The sequence below is a fragment of the Salvelinus alpinus genome, chromosome 24 (genome assembly GCF_045679555.1).
Source record: "Salvelinus alpinus chromosome 24, SLU_Salpinus.1, whole genome shotgun sequence".
NCBI lineage: Eukaryota > Metazoa > Chordata > Actinopteri > Salmoniformes > Salmonidae > Salvelinus > Salvelinus alpinus.
In genome coordinates, this window is record NC_092109.1 from 47,651,666 (window position 1) to 47,673,706 (window position 22,041).

General features: G+C 47.1%; 1 protein-coding gene across 3 annotated transcripts in view; it reads right to left on the minus strand.

Annotated features, from left to right (window-relative positions):
• Positions 1-1,383: 1,383 nt before the first annotated feature.
• The window catches only part of birc2 (baculoviral IAP repeat containing 2), a 46,219-nt gene continuing 25,561 nt past the window's right edge, over positions 1,384-22,041 (minus strand). For 2 of the 3 annotated variants that reach the window (XM_071362915.1, XM_071362916.1), the window contains exons 10-17: positions 21,088-21,166; positions 20,807-20,855; positions 19,885-19,997; positions 18,943-19,072; positions 17,017-17,115; positions 16,082-16,234; positions 5,495-5,536; positions 1,384-1,659 (exon numbers count right to left, since the gene is read on the minus strand). In XM_071362915.1, the coding sequence (XP_071219016.1) occupies positions 1,466-1,659; positions 5,495-5,536; positions 16,082-16,234; positions 17,017-17,115; positions 18,943-19,072; positions 19,885-19,997; positions 20,807-20,855; positions 21,088-21,166 (859 nt within the window). In that variant the 3' untranslated portion in view covers positions 1,384-1,465. The other variant, XM_071362917.1, reaches the window with a different exon arrangement.

A 22,041-nucleotide genomic window follows, 5' to 3' on the forward strand; every position in this document is an offset into this window, starting at 1 on the left:
TACTGTCCACTATAAATACTACTGATATAACATGGTGTAGTTACTGTCCACTATAAATACTATTGATATAACATGGTGTAGTTACTGTCCACTATAAATACTACTGATATAACATGGTGGTTACTGTCCACTATAAATACTATTGATATAACATGGTGGTTACTGTCCACTATAAATACTATTGATATAACATGGTGTAGTTACTGTCCACTATAAATACTATTGATATAACATGGTGTAGTTACTGTCCACTATAAATACTATTGATATAACATGGTGGTTACTGTCCACTATAAATACTATTGATATAACATGGTGGTTACTGTCCACTATAAATACTATTGATATAACATGGTGTAGTTACTGTCCACTATAAATACTATTGATATAACATGGTGTAGTTACTGTCCACTATAAATACTATTGATATAACATGGTGGTTACTGTCCACTATAAATACTATTGATATAACATGGTGTAGTTACTGTCCACTATAAATACTATTGATATAACATGGTGGTTACTGTCCACTATAAATACTATTGATATAACATGGTGTAGTTACTGTCCACTATAAATACTATTGATATAACATGGTGTGGTTACTGTCCACTATAAATACTATTGATATAACATGGTGGTTACTGTCCACTATAAATACTATTGATATAACATGGTATAGTTACTGTCCACTATAAATACTATTGATATAACATGGTGGGTTACTGTCCACTATAAATACTATTGATATAACATGGTGATTACTGTCCACTATAAATACTATTGATAGAACATGGTGTGGTTACTGTCCACTATAAATACTATTGATATAACATGGTGGTTACTGTCCACTATAAATACTATTGATATAACATGGTGGTTACTGTCCACTATAAATACTATTGATATAACATGGTGTAGTTACTGTCCACTATAAATACTATTGATATAACATGGTGTAGTTACTGTCCACTATAAATACTATTGATATAACATGGTGGTTACTGTCCACTATAAATACTATTGATATAACATGGTGTGGTTACTGTCCACTATAAATACTATTGATATAACATGGTGTAGTTACTGTCCACTATAAATACTATTGATATAACATGGTGTGGTTACTGTCCACTATAAATACTATTGATAGAACATGGTGTGGTTACTGTCCACTATAAATACTATTGATAGAACATGGTGTAGTAGAGATAAACCAATATTCTTGTTCTGAAGAATAAATGACTAATCTTCTGTGAAATTGTAACTTATGATTCTTGTTTGGTTTCTATAACTGCTGTTATCCTGACTGAGAATGTCAAGTTTGTGTTGAATGAAACATTTAAGAAACGGGTTCTAATAACACCCTGAAAAGCACAATACTTTATTTCAGATATTTATTTTATTTCACACATGGTACAGATCTACCACTTCCTAACATCATGCCTGGTTCCTCTTCGGTCTTCTAGGAGAGGAAGGTTCGGACGGTGCCCTTGACCAGTCCTCTGCAGATGGGACATTTCTTCAGGGAGGGAGCGCACTCCTTACAGACCACCAGGTGACCACACGGGATGAACACCATGTTCACCTCCTTGTCCATACACACCTTACAGGTCCGCTCCTCCTGCAGTCGCCGTAGCTGCTCCTCCATCGGCAGGTCTGGAGTGAGGAGGAAGTGGGGGAAGGGAGAAGGAAGAGATGCAAAGTGAAAAACAGGAAGGGAAAGAGGCCTAGCAGTTCAACTGAAATGTCTTCCTGAATCAGAGAGGTGGAGGGAGGGGCTGCCATAATCAACGTCATCGGCGCCCAGGGAACAGTTGTTGTTGGTTAACTGCCTTGCAGTGACGCAGCGCCTCCCCTCTGCCCCTCGGTGACGCAGCGCCTCCCCTCGGCCCCTCGGTGACGCAGCGCCTCCCCTCGGCCCCTCGGTGACGCAGCGCCTCCCCTCGGCCCCTCGGAGACGCAGCGCCTCCCCTCGGCCCCTCGGTGACGCAGCGCCTCCCCTCGGCCCCTCGGTGACGCAGCGCCTCCCCTCGGCCCCTCGGTGACGCAGCGCCTCCCCTCGGCCCCTCGGTGACGCAGCGCCTCACCTCGGGCCGTCAGTGTAATTTTGTAAATGATGGATTTCTACGGCAAGACGCATCATTAATCAAGAAAACCATGGCGCTCTCCCAGAAGCTGGTGCATAAAACCTGCCAATTCAGACAGAGGTGTAATGGGTTCACACTCAAGTATGTCGCAGAAATCTTACTTCATTATTCAATTTGTTTTATTTTATTTTTTTACTGCATCTTGGATATTGTACACAGATGCATCATTCATCCAAGTTTTGTCAAAATCGGGCCAGTGGTGTCTGAGATATCACGTGGGTTAGCTAGACCCATATCCTGAGCATGTGTGCCAAATTTCATTGGTGAGAAACAAAAGCATTCATAAAGTATTCAGACCCCTTGACTTTTCCCACATTTTGTTGCGTTACAGCCTTATTCTAAAATGGATGAAATAAATAAAAATCCTCAGCAAATCTACACACAATAATACCCCATAATGACAAAACAAAAACAGGTTTTTAGAAATTTTAGCAATTGTATTAAAAATAAAAACCAGATACCTTATTTACATAAGTATTCAGACCCTTTGCTATGAGACTGGATATTGAGCTCAGGTGCATCCTGTTTCCATTGATCATCCTTAATGTTTCTAAAACTTGATTAGAATCTACCTGTGGTAAATTCAATTGATTGGACATGATTTTGAAAAGGCACACCTGTCTATATAAGGTCCCACAGTTGACAGTTCATGTCAGAGCAAAAACCAAGCCATGAGGTCGAAGGAATTGTCTGTAGAGCTCTGAGACAGGATTGTGTCTATGCACAGATCTGGGGAACATTGCCTAAAAACGTCTGCAGCATTGAAGGTCCCCAAGAACACAGAGGCCTCCATCATTCTGAAATGGAAGAAGTTTGGAACCACCAAGACTCTTCCTGGAGCTGGTCGCCAGGCCAAACTGAGCAATAGGGGGAGAAGGGCCTTGGTCAGGGAGGTGAACAAGAACCCGATGGTCACTCTGACAGAACTCTAGAGTTCCTCTGTGGAGATGGGAGAACCTTCCAGAAGGACAACCATCTCTGCAGCACTCCACCAATCAGGCCTTTATGGTAGAGTGACCAGACGGAAGCCATTCCTCAGTAAAAGGCACATGACAGCCTGCTTGGAGTTTACCAAAAGGCACCTAAAGGACTCAGACCATGAGAAACAAGATTCAATCTGATGAAACCAAGATTGAACTCTGGGCTGAATGCCAAGCATCACGTCTGGAGGAAACCTTAAGGTGAAGCATGGTGGTGGCATGTCCAACTTCAAAGTTTCTCCCTACGTAAAAATAAAACTCCCCAATAAATACAAATACAGCAGAAGAAAAAAAAACATTGTCCAATAAGAATGGACACATATAGGGCTCTGGTCCATCCCTGAGCTCGCTCTTTTGAGAAGGACAAAAATACCAGGAGTGACAAAATATTAAGTATTTTCAGCAGCAGGGACTGGGAGACTAGTCAGGATTGAGGGAAAGATGAACAGAGCAAAGTACAGAGAGATCCTTGATGAAAACCTGCTCCAGAGCGCTCAGGATGTCATACTGGGGTGAAGGTTCACCTCCCAACATGACAACGACCCTTAACACACAGCCAAGACAACGCAGGAGTGGCTTCGGGACAAGTCTCAAATGTCCTTGAGTGGCCCAGCCAGAGCCCGGACTTGAACCCGATCGAACATCTCTGGAGAGACCTGAAAATAGCTGTGCAGCGACGCTCCCCATCCAACCTGACAGAGCTTGAGAGGATCTGCAGAGAAGAATGAGAGAAACTCCCCAAATACAGGTGTGCCAAGCTTGTAGCGTCATACCCAAGAAGACTCGAGGCTGTAATCGCTGCCAAAGCTGCTTCAACAAAGTACTGAGTAAAGGGTCTGAATACTTATGTAAATGTGATATTCTTTTATTTAAAAAAAATTAGCAAAAATAGCTGAAGACCTGTTTTTGCTTTGTCATTATGGGGTATTTTGTGTAGATTGAAGGTAAAAAACGATGTAATCAATTTTAGAATAAAGCTGAAACGTAACAAAATGTGGAAAAAGTGAAGGGTTCTGAATAATTCCCGAAGGCACATAAGAGATGTGGCTATTATAGCGCCACCTTGTGGTCGAGTCTTGACAGTGGTTGCAGCATGTGTACCAAATGTTGTTACAATACCAATATCCTTGACTGATGTACGTGCCCACGTGAATACTTATTGCCCAATAAAGGCCATGTCGTTTTAGGTCTGGAAAGGATTGCGTTGAGAGACCATTGTCCAGAGACGCCACATATCGAGTTTCGTGCAGATCGTTAATTCGGTGCCAGATGAGTGGTGTTTTGATTTCACATGCCGTTGAATCCATCATGGTGGACCCGAGGCAAACGTGTTCCTTGTGAAGAGAGAGGTCCAATGTGCTGAATTTCATGACTTTGGGTCAAACGGGGTTCAACGTTAGCATTTTCAACCGATGGTTATAGCGCCACCATCTGGCAAAATCTGTGTAATTTTGTAAATGCCAGATCTCTCTCTCACGCATCTCTCAACCTAGTTTCATCAGAAATCGGGCCAGTGCTGTCTGAGATATCGCTTGTGATGAGCATACTAACGGACGGAGACAAATCCACACAAACACCAAGTCACACATGGTAACGTACACACCTCTCTCTTACTAGTGCAGCGTAGAGCAAGGTAACGAGGCCTCAGAACCACCCACCACCCTACTGTCAATCACTGCTGACAGCCAATAGCAGCTCTCAGGAGATTAAACCCCTCCCATAGGATGACACTTCTGACCCCGCCCATCCATCCCTGTTCCAAGGCCTCATTCCACAGAGAGCAGGTCTCTAAGCCAAAAGCTACAAGCAGAAAAAAGCCCTGAAGGTAGAGATGTGTGTGTCTACAGCCAGGCAGTGTTTGTGTGTGTGTGTCTATAGCCAGGCAGTGTGTGTGTGTGTCTATAGCCAGGCAGTGTGTGTGTGTGTGTGTGTCTATAGCCAGGCAGTGTGTGTGTGTGTGTGTGTGTGTGTGTGTGTGTCTATAGCCAGGCAGTGTGTGTGTGTCTATAGCCAGGCAGTGTGTGTGTGTGTGTGTGTGTGTGTGTGTGTGTGTGTGTGTGTGTGTGTGTGTGTGTATAGCCAGGCAGTGTGTGTGTGTCTATAGCCAGGCAGTGTGTGTGTGTGTCTATAGCCAGGCAGTGTGTGTGTGTGTGTGTGTGTGTGTATAGCCAGGCAGTGTGTGTGTGTCTATAGCCAGGCAGTGTGTGTGTGTGTGTGTGTGTGTGTGTGTGTGTGTGTGTGTGTGTGTGTGTGTATAGCCAGGCAGTGTGTGTGTGTCTATAGCCAGGCAGTGTGTGTGTGTGTGTGTGTGTGTGTGTGTGTGTGTGTGTGTGTGTGTGTGTGTGTGTGTGTGTGTGTATATACCTGAGAGATCTTGACTTGGTGATGAGGCTTCATTTGCCTGGGCTGAAAGGGGCATTGAGAACAAGAATTAAACAGAAGTTTGAAATAAAACTGAACTGAGCTGGGTTAAGTGGGACTAACAGGACTGAACTGGGTGAAGTGGGACTAACTAGACTGGGTGAAGTGGGACTAACTAGACTGAACTGGGTGAAGTGGGACTAACTAGACTGGGTGAAGTGGGACTAACAGGACTGAACTGGGTGAAGTGGGACTAACAGGACTGAACTGGGTGAAGTGGGACTAACAGGACTGAACTGGGTGAAGTGGGACTAACTGGACTGAACTGGGTGAAGTGGGACTAACTAGACTGAACTGGGTGAAGTGGGACTAACAGGACTGAACTGGGTGAAGTGGGACTAACAGGACTGAACTGGGTGAAGTGGGACTAACTAGACTGAACTGGGTGAAGTGGGACTAACTAGACTGAACTGGGTGAAGTGGGACTAACAGGACTGAACTGGGTGAAGTGGGACTAACAGGACTGAACTGGGTGAAGTGGGACTAACAGGACTGAACTGGGTGAAGTGGGACTAACTAGACTGAACTGGGTGAAGTGGGACTAACAGGACTGAACTGGGTGAAGTGGGACTAACTAGACTGAACTGGGTGAAGTGGGACTAACTAGACTGAACTGGGTGAAGTGGGACTAACAGGACTGAACTGGGTGAAGTGGGACTAACTGGACTGAACTGGGTGAAGTGGGACTAACTAGACTGGGTGAAGTGGGACTAACTATACTGAACTGGGTGAAGTGGGACTAACTGGACTGAACTGGGTGAAGTGGGACTAACTGGACTGAACTGGGTGAAGTGGGACTAACTAGACTGAACTGGGTGAAGTGGGACTAACTAGACTGGGTGAAGTGGGACTAACTATACTGAACTGGGTGAAGTGGGACTAACTGGACTGAACTGGGTGAAGTGGGACTAACTGGACTGAACTGGGTGAAGTGGGACTAACTGGACTGAACTGGGTGAAGTGGGACTAACTAGACTGGGTGAAGTGGGACTAACTAGACTGGGTGAAGTGGGACTAACTAGACTGGGTGAAGTGGGACTAACTATACTGAACTGGGTGAAGTGGGACTAACAGGACTGAACTGGGTGAAGTGGGACTAACAGGACTGAACTGGGTGAAGTGGGACTAACTAGACTGAACTGGGTGAAGTGGGACTAACTAGACTGAACTGGGTGAAGTGGGACTAACTAGACTGAACTGGGTGAAGTGGGACTAACTAGACTGAACTGGGTGAAGTGGGACTAACAGGACTGAACTGGGTGAAGTGGGACTAACTAGTCTGAACTGGGTGAAGTGGGACTAACTAGACTGGGTGAAGTGGGACTAACTATACTGAACTGGGTGAAGTGGGACTAACTGGACTGAACTGGGTGAAGTGGGACTAACTAGACTGGGTGAAGTGGGACTAACAGGACTGAACTGGGTGAAGTGGGACTAACTGGACTGAACTGGGTGAAGTGGGACTAGACTGGGTGAAGTGGGACTAACTAGACTGGGTGAAGTGGGACTAACTATACTGAACTGGGTGAAGTGGGACTAACTGGACTGAACTGGGTGAAGTGGGACTAACTAGACTGAACTGGGTGAAGTGGGACTAACTAGACTGGGTGAAGTGGGACTAACTATACTGAACTGGGTGAAGTGGGACTAACTGGACTGAACTGGGTGAAGTGGGACTAACTGGACTGAACTGGGTGAAGTGGGACTAACTGGACTGAACTGGGTGAAGTGGGACTAACTAGACTGGGTGAAGTGGGACTAACTAGACTGGGTGAAGTGGGACTAACTATACTGAACTGGGTGAAGTGGGACTAACAGGACTGAACTGGGTGAAGTGGGACTAACAGGACTGAACTGGGTGAAGTGGGACTAACAGGACTGAACTGGGTGAAGTGGGACTAACTAGACTGAACTGGGTGAAGTGGGACTAACTAGACTGGGTGAAGTGGGACTAACTAGACTGGGTGAAGTGGGACTAACTATACTGAACTGGGTGAAGTGGGACTAACAGGACTGAACTGGGTGAAGTGGGACTAACAGGACTGAACTGGGTGAAGTGGGACTAACAGGACTGAACTGGGTGAAGTGGGACTAACTAGACTGAACTGGGTGAAGTGGGACTAACTAGACTGGGTGAAGTGGGACTAACTATACTGAACTGGGTGAAGTGGGACTAACTGGACTGAACTGGGTGAAGTGGGACTAACTGGACTGAACTGGGTGAAGTGGGACTAACGGGACTGAACTGGGTGAAGTGGGACTAACTGGACTGAACTGGGTGAAGTGGGACTAACTAGACTGAACTGGGTGAAGTGGGACTAACTAGACTGGGTGAAGTGGGACTAACTATACTGAACTGGGTGAAGTGGGACTAACTAGTCTGAACTGGGTGAAGTGGGACTAACTAGACTGGGTGAAGTGGGACTAACTATACTGAACTGGGTGAAGTGGGACTAACTATACTGAACTGGGTGAAGTGGGACTAACTATACTGAACTGGGTGAAGTGGGACTAACTGGACTGAACTGGGTGAAGTGGGACTAACTAGACTGGGTGAAGTGGGACTAACTATACTGAACTGGGTGAAGTGGGACTAACTAGACTGAACTGGGTGAAGTGGGACTAACTAGACTGAACTGGGTGAAGTGGGACTAACTGGACTGAACTGGGTGAAGTGGGACTAACTAGACTGAACTGGGTGAAGTGGGACTAACTAGACTGGGTGAAGTGGGACTAACTATACTGAACTGGGTGAAGTGGGACTAACTGGACTGAACTGGGTGAAGTGGGACTAACTGGACTGAACTGGGTGAAGTGGGACTAACTGGACTGAACTGGGTGAAGTGGGACTAACTAGACTGAACTGGGTGAAGTGGGACTAACAGGACTGAACTGGGTGAAGTGGGACTAACTAGTCTGAACTGGGTGAAGTGGGACTAACTAGACTGGGTGAAGTGGGACTAACTATACTGAACTGGGTGAAGTGGGACTAACTGGACTGAACTGGGTGAAGTGGGACTAACTAGACTGGGTGAAGTGGGACTAACAGGACTGAACTGGGTGAAGTGGGACTAACTGGACTGAACTGGGTGAAGTGGGACTAACTAGACTGGGTGAAGTGGGACTAACTAGACTGGGTGAAGTGGGACTAACTATACTGAACTGGGTGAAGTGGGACTAACTGGACTGAACTGGGTGAAGTGGGACTAACTAGACTGAACTGGGTGAAGTGGGACTAACTAGACTGGGTGAAGTGGGACTAACTATACTGAACTGGGTGAAGTGGGACTAACTGGACTGAACTGGGTGAAGTGGGACTAACTGGACTGAACTGGGTGAAGTGGGACTAACTGGACTGAACTGGGTGAAGTGGGACTAACTAGACTGGGTGAAGTGGGACTAACTAGACTGGGTGAAGTGGGACTAACTATACTGAACTGGGTGAAGTGGGACTAACAGGACTGAACTGGGTGAAGTGGGACTAACAGGACTGAACTGGGTGAAGTGGGACTAACAGGACTGAACTGGGTGAAGTGGGACTAACTGGACTGAACTGGGTGAAGTGGGACTAACTAGACTGAACTGGGTGAAGTGGGACTAACTAGACTGGGTGAAGTGGGACTAACTATACTGAACTGGGTGAAGTGGGACTAACTGGACTGAACTGGGTGAAGTGGGACTAACTGGACTGAACTGGGTGAAGTGGGACTAACTGGACTGAACTGGGTGAAGTGGGACTAACTGGACTGAACTGGGTGAAGTGGGACTAACTAGACTGAACTGGGTGAAGTGGGACTAACTAGACTGGGTGAAGTGGGACTAACTATACTGAACTGGGTGAAGTGGGACTAACTAGTCTGAACTGGGTGAAGTGGGACTAACTAGACTGGGTGAAGTGGGACTAACTATACTGAACTGGGTGAAGTGGGACTAACTATACTGAACTGGGTGAAGTGGGACTAACTATACTGAACTGGGTGAAGTGGGACTAACTGGACTGAACTGGGTGAAGTGGGACTAACTAGACTGGGTGAAGTGGGACTAACTATACTGAACTGGGTGAAGTGGGACTAACTAGACTGAACTGGGTGAAGTGGGACTAACTAGACTGAACTGGGTGAAGTGGGACTAACTGGACTGAACTGGGTGAAGTGGGACTAACTAGACTGAACTGGGTGAAGTGGGACTAACTAGACTGGGTGAAGTGGGACTAACTATACTGAACTGGGTGAAGTGGGACTAACTGGACTGAACTGGGTGAAGTGGGACTAACTGGACTGAACTGGGTGAAGTGGGACTAACTGGACTGAACTGGGTGAAGTGGGACTAACTAGACTGAACTGGGTGAAGTGGGACTAACTAGACTGGGTGAAGTGGGACTAACTATACTGAACTGGGTGAAGTGGGACTAACAGGACTGAACTGGGTGAAGTGGGACTAACAGGACTGAACTGGGTGAAGTGGGACTAACTAGACTGAACTGGGTGAAGTGGGACTAACTAGACTGAACTGGGTGAAGTGGGACTAACAGGACTGAACTGGGTGAAGTGGGACTAACTAGTCTGAACTGGGTGAAGTGGGACTAACTAGACTGGGTGAAGTGGGACTAACTATACTGAACTGGGTGAAGTGGGACTAACTGGACTGAACTGGGTGAAGTGGGACTAACTAGACTGGGTGAAGTGGGACTAACAGGACTGAACTGGGTGAAGTGGGACTAACTAGACTGAACTGGGTGAAGTGGGACTAACAGGACTGAACTGGGTGAAGTGGGACTAACTAGACTGAACTGGGTGAAGTGGGACTAACTGGACTGAACTGGGTGAAGTGGGACTAACTGGACTGAACTGGGTGAAGTGGGACTAACTGGACTGAACTGGGTGAAGTGGGACTAACTAGACTGGGTGAAGTGGGACTAACTAGACTGGGTGAAGTGGGACTAACTAGACTGAACTGGGTGAAGTGGGACTAACAGGACTGAACTGGGTGAAGTGGGACTAACTAGACTGAACTGGGTGAAGTGGGCCTAACAGGACTGATCTGGGTGAAGTGGGACTAACAGGACTGAACTGGGTGAAGTGGGACTAACAGGACTGAACTGGGTGAAGTGGGACTAACAGGACTGATCTGGGTGAAGTGGGACTAACAGGACTGAACTGGGTGAAGTGGGACTAACTAGACTGAACTGGGTGAAGTGGGACTAACAGGACTGAACTGGGTGAAGTGGGACTAACAGGACTGAACTGGGTGAAGTGGGACTAACAGGACTGAACTGGGTGAAGTGGGACTAACAGGACTGAACTGGGTGAAGTGGGACTAACAGGACTGAACTGGGTGAAGTGGGACTAACTGGACTGAACTGGGTGAAGTGGGACTAACTAGACTGAACTGGGTGAAGTGGGACTAACAGGACTGAACTGGGTGAAGTGGGACTAACTAGACTGAACTGGGTGAAGTGGGACTAACGAGACTGGGTGAAGTGGGACTAACTAGACTGAACTGGGTGAAGTGGGACTAACTGGACTGAACTGGGTGAAGTGGGACTAACAGGACTGAACTGGGTGAAGTGGGACTAACAGGACTGAACTGGGTGAAGTGGGACTAACTAGACTGATCTGGGTGAAGTGGGACTAACTAGACTGAACTGGGTGAAGTGGGACTAACAGGACTGAACTGGGTGAAGTGGGACTAACAGGACTGAACTGGGTGAAGTGGGACTAACAGGACTGAACTGGGTGAAGTGGGACTAACAGGACTGAACTGGGTGAAGTGGGACTAACTAGACTGATCTGGGTGAAGTGGGACTAACTAGACTGAACTGGGTGAAGTGGGACTAACTAGTCTGAACTGGGTGAAGTGGGACTAACTAGACTGGGTGAAGTGGGACTAACTAGACTGAACTGGGTGAAGTGGGACTAACTAGACTGAACTGGGTGAAGTGGGACTAACTAGTCTGAACTGGGTGAAGTGGGACTAACTAGACTGGGTGAAGTGGGACTAACTAGACTGAACTGGGTGAAGTGGGACTAACAGGACTGAACTGGGTGAAGTGGGACTAACTAGACTGGGTGAAGTGGGACTAACTAGACTGAACTGGGTGAAGTGGGACTAACAGGACTGAACTGGGTGAAGTGGGACTAACAGGACTGAACTGGGTGAAGTGGGACTAACAGGACTGAACTGGGTGAAGTGGGACTAACAGGACTGAACTGGGTGAAGTGGGACTAACAGGACTGAACTGGGTGAAGTGGGACTAACAGGACTGAACTGGGTGAAGTGGGACTAACTATACTGAACTGGGTGAAGTGGGACTAACAGGACTGAACTGGGTGAAGTGGGACTAACTAGACTGAACTGGGTGAAGTGGGACTAACAAGACTGAACTGGGTGAAGTGGGACTAACAGGACTGAACTGGGTGAATTTGGACTAACTAGACTGAACTGGGTGAAGTGGGACTAACTAGTCTGAACTGGGTGAAGTGGGACTAACTAGACTGAACTGGGTGAAGTGGGACTAACTAGACTGAACTGGGTGAAGTGGGACTAACAGGACTGAACTGGGTGAAGTGGGACTAACTAGACTGGGTGAAGTGGGACTAACAGGACTGAACTGGGTGAAGTGGGACTAACTAGACTGAACTGGGTGAAGTGGGACTAACTAGACTGGGTGAAGTGGGACTAACAGGACTGAACTGGGTGAAGTGGGACTAACTAGACTGAACTGGGTGAAGTGGGACTAACAGGACTGAACTGGGTGAAGTGGGACTAACTGGACTGAACTGGGTGAAGTGGGACTAACTAGACTGGGTGAAGTGGGACTAACAGGACTGAACTGGGTGAAGTGGGACTAACAGGACTGAACTGGGTGAAGTGGGACTAACTAGACTGGGTGAAGTGGGACTAACAGGACTGAACTGGGTGAAGTGGGACTAACTAGACTGAACTGGGTGAAGTGGGACTAACTAGTCTGAACTGGGTGAAGTGGGACTAACAGGACTGGGTGAAGTGGGACTAACAGGACTGAACTGGGTGAAGTGGGACTAACTAGACTGGGTGAAGTGGGACTAACAGGACTGAACTGGGTGAAGTGGGACTAACTAGACTGAACTGGGTGAAGTGGGACTAACGAGACTGGGTGAAGTGGGACTAACTAGACTGAACTGGGTGAAGTGGGACTAACTGGACTGAACTGGGTGAAGTGGGACTAACAGGACTGAACTGGGTGAAGTGGGACTAACAGGACTGAACTGGGTGAAGTGGGACTAACTAGACTGATCTGGGTGAAGTGGGACTAACTAGACTGAACTGGGTGAAGTGGGACTAACAGGACTGAACTGGGTGAAGTGGGACTAACAGGACTGAACTGGGTGAAGTGGGACTAACAGGACTGAACTGGGTGAAGTGGGACTAACTAGACTGATCTGGGTGAAGTGGGACTAACTAGACTGAACTGGGTGAAGTGGGACTAACTAGTCTGAACTGGGTGAAGTGGGACTAACTAGACTGGGTGAAGTGGGACTAACTAGACTGAACTGGGTGAAGTGGGACTAACTAGACTGAACTGGGTGAAGTGGGACTAACTAGTCTGAACTGGGTGAAGTGGGACTAACTAGACTGGGTGAAGTGGGACTAACTAGACTGAACTGGGTGAAGTGGGACTAACAGGACTGAACTGGGTGAAGTGGGACTAACTAGACTGGGTGAAGTGGGACTAACTAGACTGAACTGGGTGAAGTGGGACTAACAGGACTGAACTGGGTGAAGTGGGACTAACAGGACTGAACTGGGTGAAGTGGGACTAACAGGACTGAACTGGGTGAAGTGGGACTAACAGGACTGAACTGGGTGAAGTGGGACTAACTATACTGAACTGGGTGAAGTGGGACTAACAGGACTGAACTGGGTGAAGTGGGACTAACTAGACTGAACTGGGTGAAGTGGGACTAACAGGACTGAACTGGGTGAAGTGGGACTAACAGGACTGAACTGGGTGAATTTGGACTAACTAGACTGAACTGGGTGAAGTGGGACTAACTAGTCTGAACTGGGTGAAGTGGGACTAACTAGACTGAACTGGGTGAAGTGGGACTAACAGGACTGAACTGGGTGAAGTGGGACTAACTAGACTGGGTGAAGTGGGACTAACAGGACTGAACTGGGTGAAGTGGGACTAACTAGACTGAACTGGGTGAAGTGGGACTAACTAGACTGGGTGAAGTGGGACTAACAGGACTGAACTGGGTGAAGTGGGACTAACTAGACTGAACTGGGTGAAGTGGGACTAACAGGACTGAACTGGGTGAAGTGGGACTAACTGGACTGAACTGGGTGAAGTGGGACTAACTAGACTGGGTGAAGTGGGACTAACAGGACTGAACTGGGTGAAGTGGGACTAACAGGACTGAACTGGGTGAAGTGGGACTAACTAGACTGGGTGAAGTGGGACTAACAGGACTGAACTGGGTGAAGTGGGACTAACTAGACTGAACTGGGTGAAGTGGGACTAACTAGTCTGAACTGGGTGAAGTGGGACTAACAGGACTGGGTGAAGTGGGACTAACAGGACTGAACTGGGTGAAGTGGGACTAACTAGACTGGGTGAAGTGGGACTAACAGGACTGAACTGGGTGAAGTGGGACTAACTAGACTGAACTGGGTGAAGTGGGACTAACTAGACTGGGTGAAGTGGGACTAGACTGAACTGTGATGGGTGAAGTGGGACTAACAGGACTGAACTGGGTGAAGTGGGACTAACAGGACTGAACTGGGTGAAGTGGGACTAACAGGACTGAACTGGGTGAAGTGGGACTAACTAGACTGAACTGGGTGAAGTGGGACTAACAGGACTGAACTGGGTGAAGTGGGACTAACAGGACTGAACTTTGTGAAGTGGGACTAACAGGACTGAACTGGGTGAAGTGGGACTAACAGGACTGAACTGGGTGAAGTGGGACTAACTAGACTGGGTGAAGTGGGACTAACTAGACTGGGTGAAGTGGGACTAACAGGACTGAACTGGGTGAAGTGGGACTAACTAGACTGGGTGAAGTGGGACTAACTAGACTGGGTGAAGTGGGACTAACTAGACTGAACTGGGTGAAGTGGGACTAACAGGACTGAACTGGGTGAAGTGGGACTAACTAGTCTGAACTGGGTGAAGTGGGACTAACTAGACTGGGTGAAGTGGGACTAACTAGACTGAACTGGGTGAAGTGGGACTAACTAGACTGGGTGAAGTGGGACTAACAGGACTGAACTGGGTGAAGTGGGACTAACTAGACTGGGTGAAGTGGGACTAACAGGACTGAACTGGGTGAAGTGGGACTAACTAGACTGAACTGGGTGAAGTGGGACTAACTAGACTGAACTGGGTGAAGTGGGACTAACTAGACTGGGTGAAGTGGGACTAACTAGACTGAACTGGGTGAAGTGGGACTAACAGGACTGATCTGGGTGAAGTGGGACTAACAGGACTGGACTGGGTGAAGTGGGACTAACAGGACTGAACTGGGTGAAGTGGGACTAACAGGACTGGACTGGGTGAAGTGGGACTAACAGGACTGGACTGGGTGAAGTGGGACTAACTAGACTGAACTGGGTGAAGTGGGACTAACAGGACTGAACTGGGTGAAGTGGGACTAACAGGACTGAACTGGGTGAAGTGGGACTAACTAGACTGAACTTGGTGAAGTGGGACTAACAGGACTGAACTGGGTGAATTGGGACTAACTAGACTGAACTGGGTGAAGTGGGACTAACTGGACGATAATTTATAACTCAGGCTCCGCATGGCACTGAGCTGAAAAATAACCTTTCTATACAAGGATGGGTCAATCTGACGGTTTAGTTGGCTGACCTAGATCAGCTGTGTGGCTGATCCCTGACCTCTAACCCCTGATCTACCCACCAATCATTCTCACAGACAAGCTCAGAACGATACAACACATCCCATCATCCTTCCCAACCCTGGAATGCTGGAGCTGCACACCACATGACTAGGGGTTAAGGAGCTAGGCATTAGGAAACTATGGGTTAGGGAGCTAGGCATTAGGAAACTATGGGTTAGGGAGCTAGAGGTCTTAGGAAACTGAGGATTAGGAGCAGAAGGGAGCTAGGGAGTAAAGGGACTAGGAGTTAGGGAGTAAAGGGACTAGGAGTTAGGGAGTAAAGGGACTAGGAGTTAGGGAGTAAAGGGACTAGGAGTTAGGGAGCAAAGGGACTAGGAGTTAGGGAGTAAAGGGACTAGGAGTTAGGGAGCAAAGGGACTAGGAGTTAGGGAGCTAGCAGTTAGGGAGTAAAAGGACTAGGAGTTAGGGAGCTAGGGAGTAAATGGACTAGAAGTTAGAGAGTAAAGGGACTAGGAGTTAGGGAGCTAGGGAGTAGGAGTTAGGGAGTAAAGGGACTAGGAGTTAGGGAACTAGGGCGAGCCACAGTGAGGGATGTTCAAGGTGAAGTCTCTAGCAGGTTAGGGTAAGGGGAAAAGAAGTTAGGGTGTGAGGTAAGAGTTGAAAGGTCAGAAGTCAGGTTTACCCATGAGGTCTCTGAGCAGGTAGACATCGTTCTTCTGGATCCAGTTCCTGAAGACCTCAGCTGCTGCGTTTCCTTTAGTCAGCACCAAGTCTATCAGTCTGGCTGTCTGCTGCTGAGAGGACTGGCCCTGGAGACCACTGTATTCCTCTCCACCTGAAGAGACAGGGGTCAGAGGTCAGCACCAAGTCTATCAGTCTGGCTGTCTGCTGCTGAGAGGACTGGCCCTGGAGACCACTGTATTCCTCTCCACCTGAAGAGACAGGGGTCAGAGGTCAGCACCAAGTCTATCAGTCTGGCTGTCTGCTGCTGAGAGGACTGGCCCTGGAGACCACTGTATTCCTCTCCACCTAGGTCAGGGGGTTAGAGGTCGGCTGCTGGGAGGACTGGCCCTGGAGACCACTGTACTCTTCACCTACTGTAGAGGTATCATAACATCAATATAGTACTGTAGTAGTAGCTAGTAGTTTAAGATGTAGTAGTATATTTGTAATAATATAAAGATATACTGATGGGCGCTCCAGGACCAACTAAACATGAATATTGTAGTAGTAGCAGCTTGTAGTATATACCATGTATTAGTAACATACTGATGACGTTCTGTTCTCTGAGGAGGTCCAGGACAGACTCAACACTCTTCACAACATAAATACTACTACAGTACTAATGCATATTATTAAATTATTTCAGTAGTGTAAAGACATACTGATGACGTTCTGTTCTCTGAGGAGGTCCAGGACAGACTCAACACTCTTCACAACATAAATACTACTACAGTACTAATGCATATTATTAAATTATTTCAGTAGTGTAAAGACATACTGATGACGTTCTGTTCTCTGAGGAGGTCCAGGACAGACTCAACACTCTTCACAACATAAATACTACTACAGTACTAATGCATATTATTAAATTATTTCAGTAGTGTAAAGACATACTGATGACGTTCTGCTCTCTGAGGTGCTCCAGGACAGACTCAACGCTCTTCAGACGCTGAACCAACGCTGCCTGGTGCCTCTTCAAGAACGAATTACCATCTGGAGAGACAGGGGAGAGAGCGTTGAGAGAGGGAGAGACAGGAGAGAGACAGGGGAGAGACAGGGGAGAGACAGGGGAGAGAGCGTTGGGAGAGGGAGAGAGCGTTGGGAGAGGGAGAGAGCGTTGGGAGAGGGAGAGAGCGTTGGGAGAGGGAGAGAGCGTTGGGAGAGGGAGAAAGCGTTGGGAGAGGGAGAGAGCGTTGGGAGAGGGAGAGAGCGTTGGGAGAGATAGTTTGGGAGAGGGAGAGGGAGAGAGCGTTGGGAGAGATAGTTTGGGAGAGGGAGAGATAGTTTGGGAGAGGGAGAGATAGTTTGGGAGAGGGAGAGATAGTTTGGGAGAGGGAGAGGGCGTTGGGAGAGGGCGTTGGGAGAGGGAGAGGGCGTTGGGAGAGGGCGTTGGGAGAGGGCGTTGGGAGAGGGCGTTGGGAGAGGGCGTTGGGAGAGGGAAAGAGCGTTGGGAGAGGGAGAGAGCGTTGGGAGAGGGAGAGATAGTTTGGGAGAGAGCGTTGGGAGAGGGAGAGAGCGTTGGGAGAGGGAGAGGGCGTTGGGAGAGGGCGTTGGGAGAGGGAGAGAGCGTTGGGAGAGGGCGTTGGGAGAGGGAGAGAGCGTTGGGAGAGGGCGTTGGGAGAGGGAGAGAGCGTTGGGAGAGGGAGAGAGCGTTGGGAGAGGGAGAGAGCGTTGGGAGAGAGCGTTGGGAGAGAGCGTTGGGAGAGGGAGAGGGCGTTGGGAGAGGGAGAGATAGTTTGCATTCGATTCAGTTGGACTCTGACACCAGAAGCTCATTAACTGGGCCAAGCCAGAGGACAATAACTTCTCCCTCAATGTCAGCAAGACAACGGAGCTGATCGTGGACTACAGGAAACGGAGCGCAAGAGGACAAGTACATTAGTGTCTAGTTTGAGAAACAGACGCCTCACAAGTCCTCAACTGGCAGCTTCATTAAATAGTTCGTGCAAAACACCAGTCTCAACGTCAACAGTGAAGAGGCGACTCCGGGATGCTGGCCTTCTAGGCAGAGTTGCAAGGAAAAAGCCATATCTCAGACTGGCCCCCAAAAAAGAAAAAATTCAAACAGGCAAAAGAACACAGACACAGGTCCCGTGTGGCTCAGTTGGTAGAGCATGGGGCTTGCAACGCCAGGGTTGTGGGTTCATTCCCCACGGGGGGACCAGGATGAATATGTATGAACTTTCCAATTTGTAAGTCGCTCTGGATAAGAGCGTCAGCTAAATGACTTAAATGTAAATGTAAAAATGAACTCTGCCTCCCAGAGTCGCCTCTTCACTGTTGACATTGAGACTGGTGTTTGTTGAGGACTTGTGAGGCGTCTGTTTCTCAAACTAGACCCTCAAATGTACTTGTCCTCTTGCTCAGTTGTGCACCGGGGCCTCCCACTCTTCTTTCTATTCTGGTTAGGGCCAGTTTGCGCTGTTCTGTGAAGGGAGTAGTACACAGCGTTGTACGAAATCTTCAGTTTCTTGGCAATTTCAGATGAAAGGTCTCTGTTTCTGCCTATTTTGAGCCGCCTGTAATCAAACCCACAAATGCTGATGCTCCAGATTCTTAACTCTCTCTCCCTCTCTCACCCTCTCTCTCACCCTCCCTCTCTCTCTCTCTCTCTCTCTCTCTCTCCCTCTCTCTCTCCCTCTCTCTCTCCCTCTCTCTCTCCCTCTCTCTCTCTCTCTCTCTCTCTCTCTCTCTCTCTCTCTCCCTCTCTCTCTCTCCCTCTCTCCCTCCCTCTCTCTCTCCCTCCCTCTCTCTCTCTCCCTCTCTCTCTCCCTCCCTCTCTCTCTCCCTCCCTCTCTCTCTCCCTCCCATCAGCCGTACCAGAAGCCATCTCCTCGGCCAGCATCTCTTTCTCCTCCTCTCTCTTTTGGTCCTCGGCAGACAGCAGGTCTGAGACCAGTTCCTGGACCGTCTTGTAGTTCTCTCCGCTGGTCAGGATCTTACTCTGGACCTGTAGATTATAGACACACAAGACAGTGAGTCCCTCTGCTTAATGGAAAGATATACTGAACAATAATATAAAAACGCAACATGCAACAATTTCAAAGATTTGACTGAGTTACAGTTCATATAAGGAAATCTGTCAATTGAAATAAATTCATTAGACCCTAATCTATGGATTTCACATAACTGGGAATATAGATACTGTTGGTAACAGATACCTTAAAATTTTTTAAAAAAGGGCCTCACAATGGGCCTCAAGGTCTCTTCACGTTATTTCAGTGTGTTCAAATTGCCATCGATAAAATGCAATTGTGTTCGGTGTCCGTAGCTTATGCCTGTCCATACTATAAACCCACCATGGGGCACTCTGTTCACAACGTTGACATCATCAAAACGCTCGCCCACACGACGCCATACACTGCGGTTATGAGGTCAGTTGGACTTGCTGCCAAATTCTCTAAAATAATGTTGGAGGCGGCTTATGGTAGAGAAATGAACATTCAATTCTCTGGCAACAGCTCTGATAGACATTCCTGCAGTCAGCAGCACATTTTAGAATGGTGTTTTATTGATATGCCACACCTGTCAGGTGGATGGATTATTTTGGTAAAGGACAAATGCTCACTAACAGGGATGTAAACAAATTTGTGCACAACATTTGAGAGACATACACTTTGTGTGTATGGAAAAAAATCAGGGATATTTTATTTCAGCTCATGAAACCAACACTTTACATGTTATGTTTATATTTTTGTTCAGTGTATTTTTATAGACACACACAGGACAGGGAGCGTAATGGAATATAATTATGTTATGTACCGTCTGCTTGACCAGGCCACGCTCAAATCCCATCTCTACAGCCGACACAACCACCGGAGTGTTCATCATCACTGCATCTTCCGACCGCTCCTCACCTGGACCCAGGTTGACCACTAGAGGGGGAGGGGTGAGAGGGCAGGAAGGAGAGAGGGAGAGAGTGTGAGGGAGAGAGAGAGAGAGCGGGAGGGAAGGAGGGAGAGAGAGCAGGAAAGGAAAGAGGGAGAGAGAGCGGGAGGGAAGGAGGGAGAGAGCGGGAGGGAAGGAGGGAGAGAGAGAGCGAGAGAGCGCGAGGGAGAGAGAGAGGGAGGGAGAGGGAGGGAGAGCGGGAGGAGGGAGAGAGCGGGAGGAGGGAGAGAGCGGGAGGGAGGGAAACTGTTAGCGTTATGGTTGTTGCTGTGGAAACCGGTGGTTCCCTTTCAGTGGGTCACTCGTTACAACACAGCTATGGAGAGCGGAGCTCGACCACCTCATAATGAAGAGCTCTAAAATCATCCCGCCTGACAAGCCCAATGAAAAGGTATCGGAAGCCCTGCTTTCTCCAGGAGATAAAACCCAGGCTTGGGTTAATTCACGCAATTCTTCCGCTCTTCACCTCGCTGAGCAGAACGATTCACACATTCTTAAAAACAAATATTTGAATGCGCAACTGTCAAGCTTTGCTACAACAGTGTGTTCTTCATCTCTGGATGAGTTTGGTCCCTGTTTTTGTGTTTTTCCTACAACACCTAGTTATTCTTCTGCCTGTTTAGCTAACTTGCTATAAGTAAGAAGGTAAAGTCAGGTGTTCAGTTGATTAGCTGTAAACACAGCAGCTACTATATAAAAAAATTTAAAAATACAATAATAAATGAATATATTATTATAATTTTTTGTTATATATTGTCAAGACACCAAGTGTCCAAAAACCTTAATTGTTACTCACTTGGTGGGTCCACAAACTCCCTGGAGATGCTGTCCCCATTGGTCAGGAGCTGTAGGGGGAGGAGCCAGGAGAGTTTACTTCCTGTTTCGACTGATGTTCAGATCAATCAGATGATGGATCTTTATTCACATCACAATGTTCTACCAGACAGCTAATCAATACACAGCTAATCAATACACAGCTAATCAATATATGATTGTATAAACAGGTCATTGATGTTAGGTGTGAATACAGTGTATAAACAGGTGTGAATACGGTGTATAAACAGAAGCAGGTGTTACCTGTTCAAAGAGCCGAGGGAAACGAGCCTGGATCTGATGGACAAACTCCTGACCTTTCTCCTGGAGCAGGTACACACACCTGGAGGTTACCATAGTTACATTAAAATATACTGACACCTAGAGGTTAATATATACTGACAGGTTACCATAGTAACATATACTGACAGGTTACCATAGTAATATATACTGACACCTAGAGGTTAATATATACTGACAGGTTACCATGGTAACATATACTGACAGGTTACCATAGTAACATATACTGACACCGAGAGGTTAATATATACTGACAGGTTACCATAGAAACGTATACTGAGAGGTTGCCATATTCACAGTAATATATACTGACAGGTTACCATAGTCACAGTAATATATACTGACAGGTTACCATAGTCACAGTAATATATACTGACAGGTTACCATAGTCACAGTAATATATACTGACAGGTTACCATAGTCACAGTAATATATACTGACAGGTTACCATAGTCACAGTAATATATACTGACAGGTTACCATAGTCACAGTAATATATACTGACAGGTTACCATAGTCACATATACTGACACCTAGAGGTTAATATATACTGACAGGTTACCATGGTAACATATACTGACAGGTTACCATAGTCACAGTAACATATACTGACAGGTTACCATGGTAATATATACTGACAGGTTACCATAGTCACAGTAATATATACTGACAGGTTACCATAGTCACAGTAATATATACTGACAGGTTACCATAGTCACATTAATATATACTGACAGGTTACCATAGTCACATTAATATATACTGACAGGTTACCATAGTCACATTAATATATACTGACAGGTTACCATAGTCACAGTAATATATACTGACAGGTTACCATAGTCACAGTAATATATACTGACAGGTTACCATAGTCACAGTAATATATACTGACAGGTTACCATAGTCACAGTAATA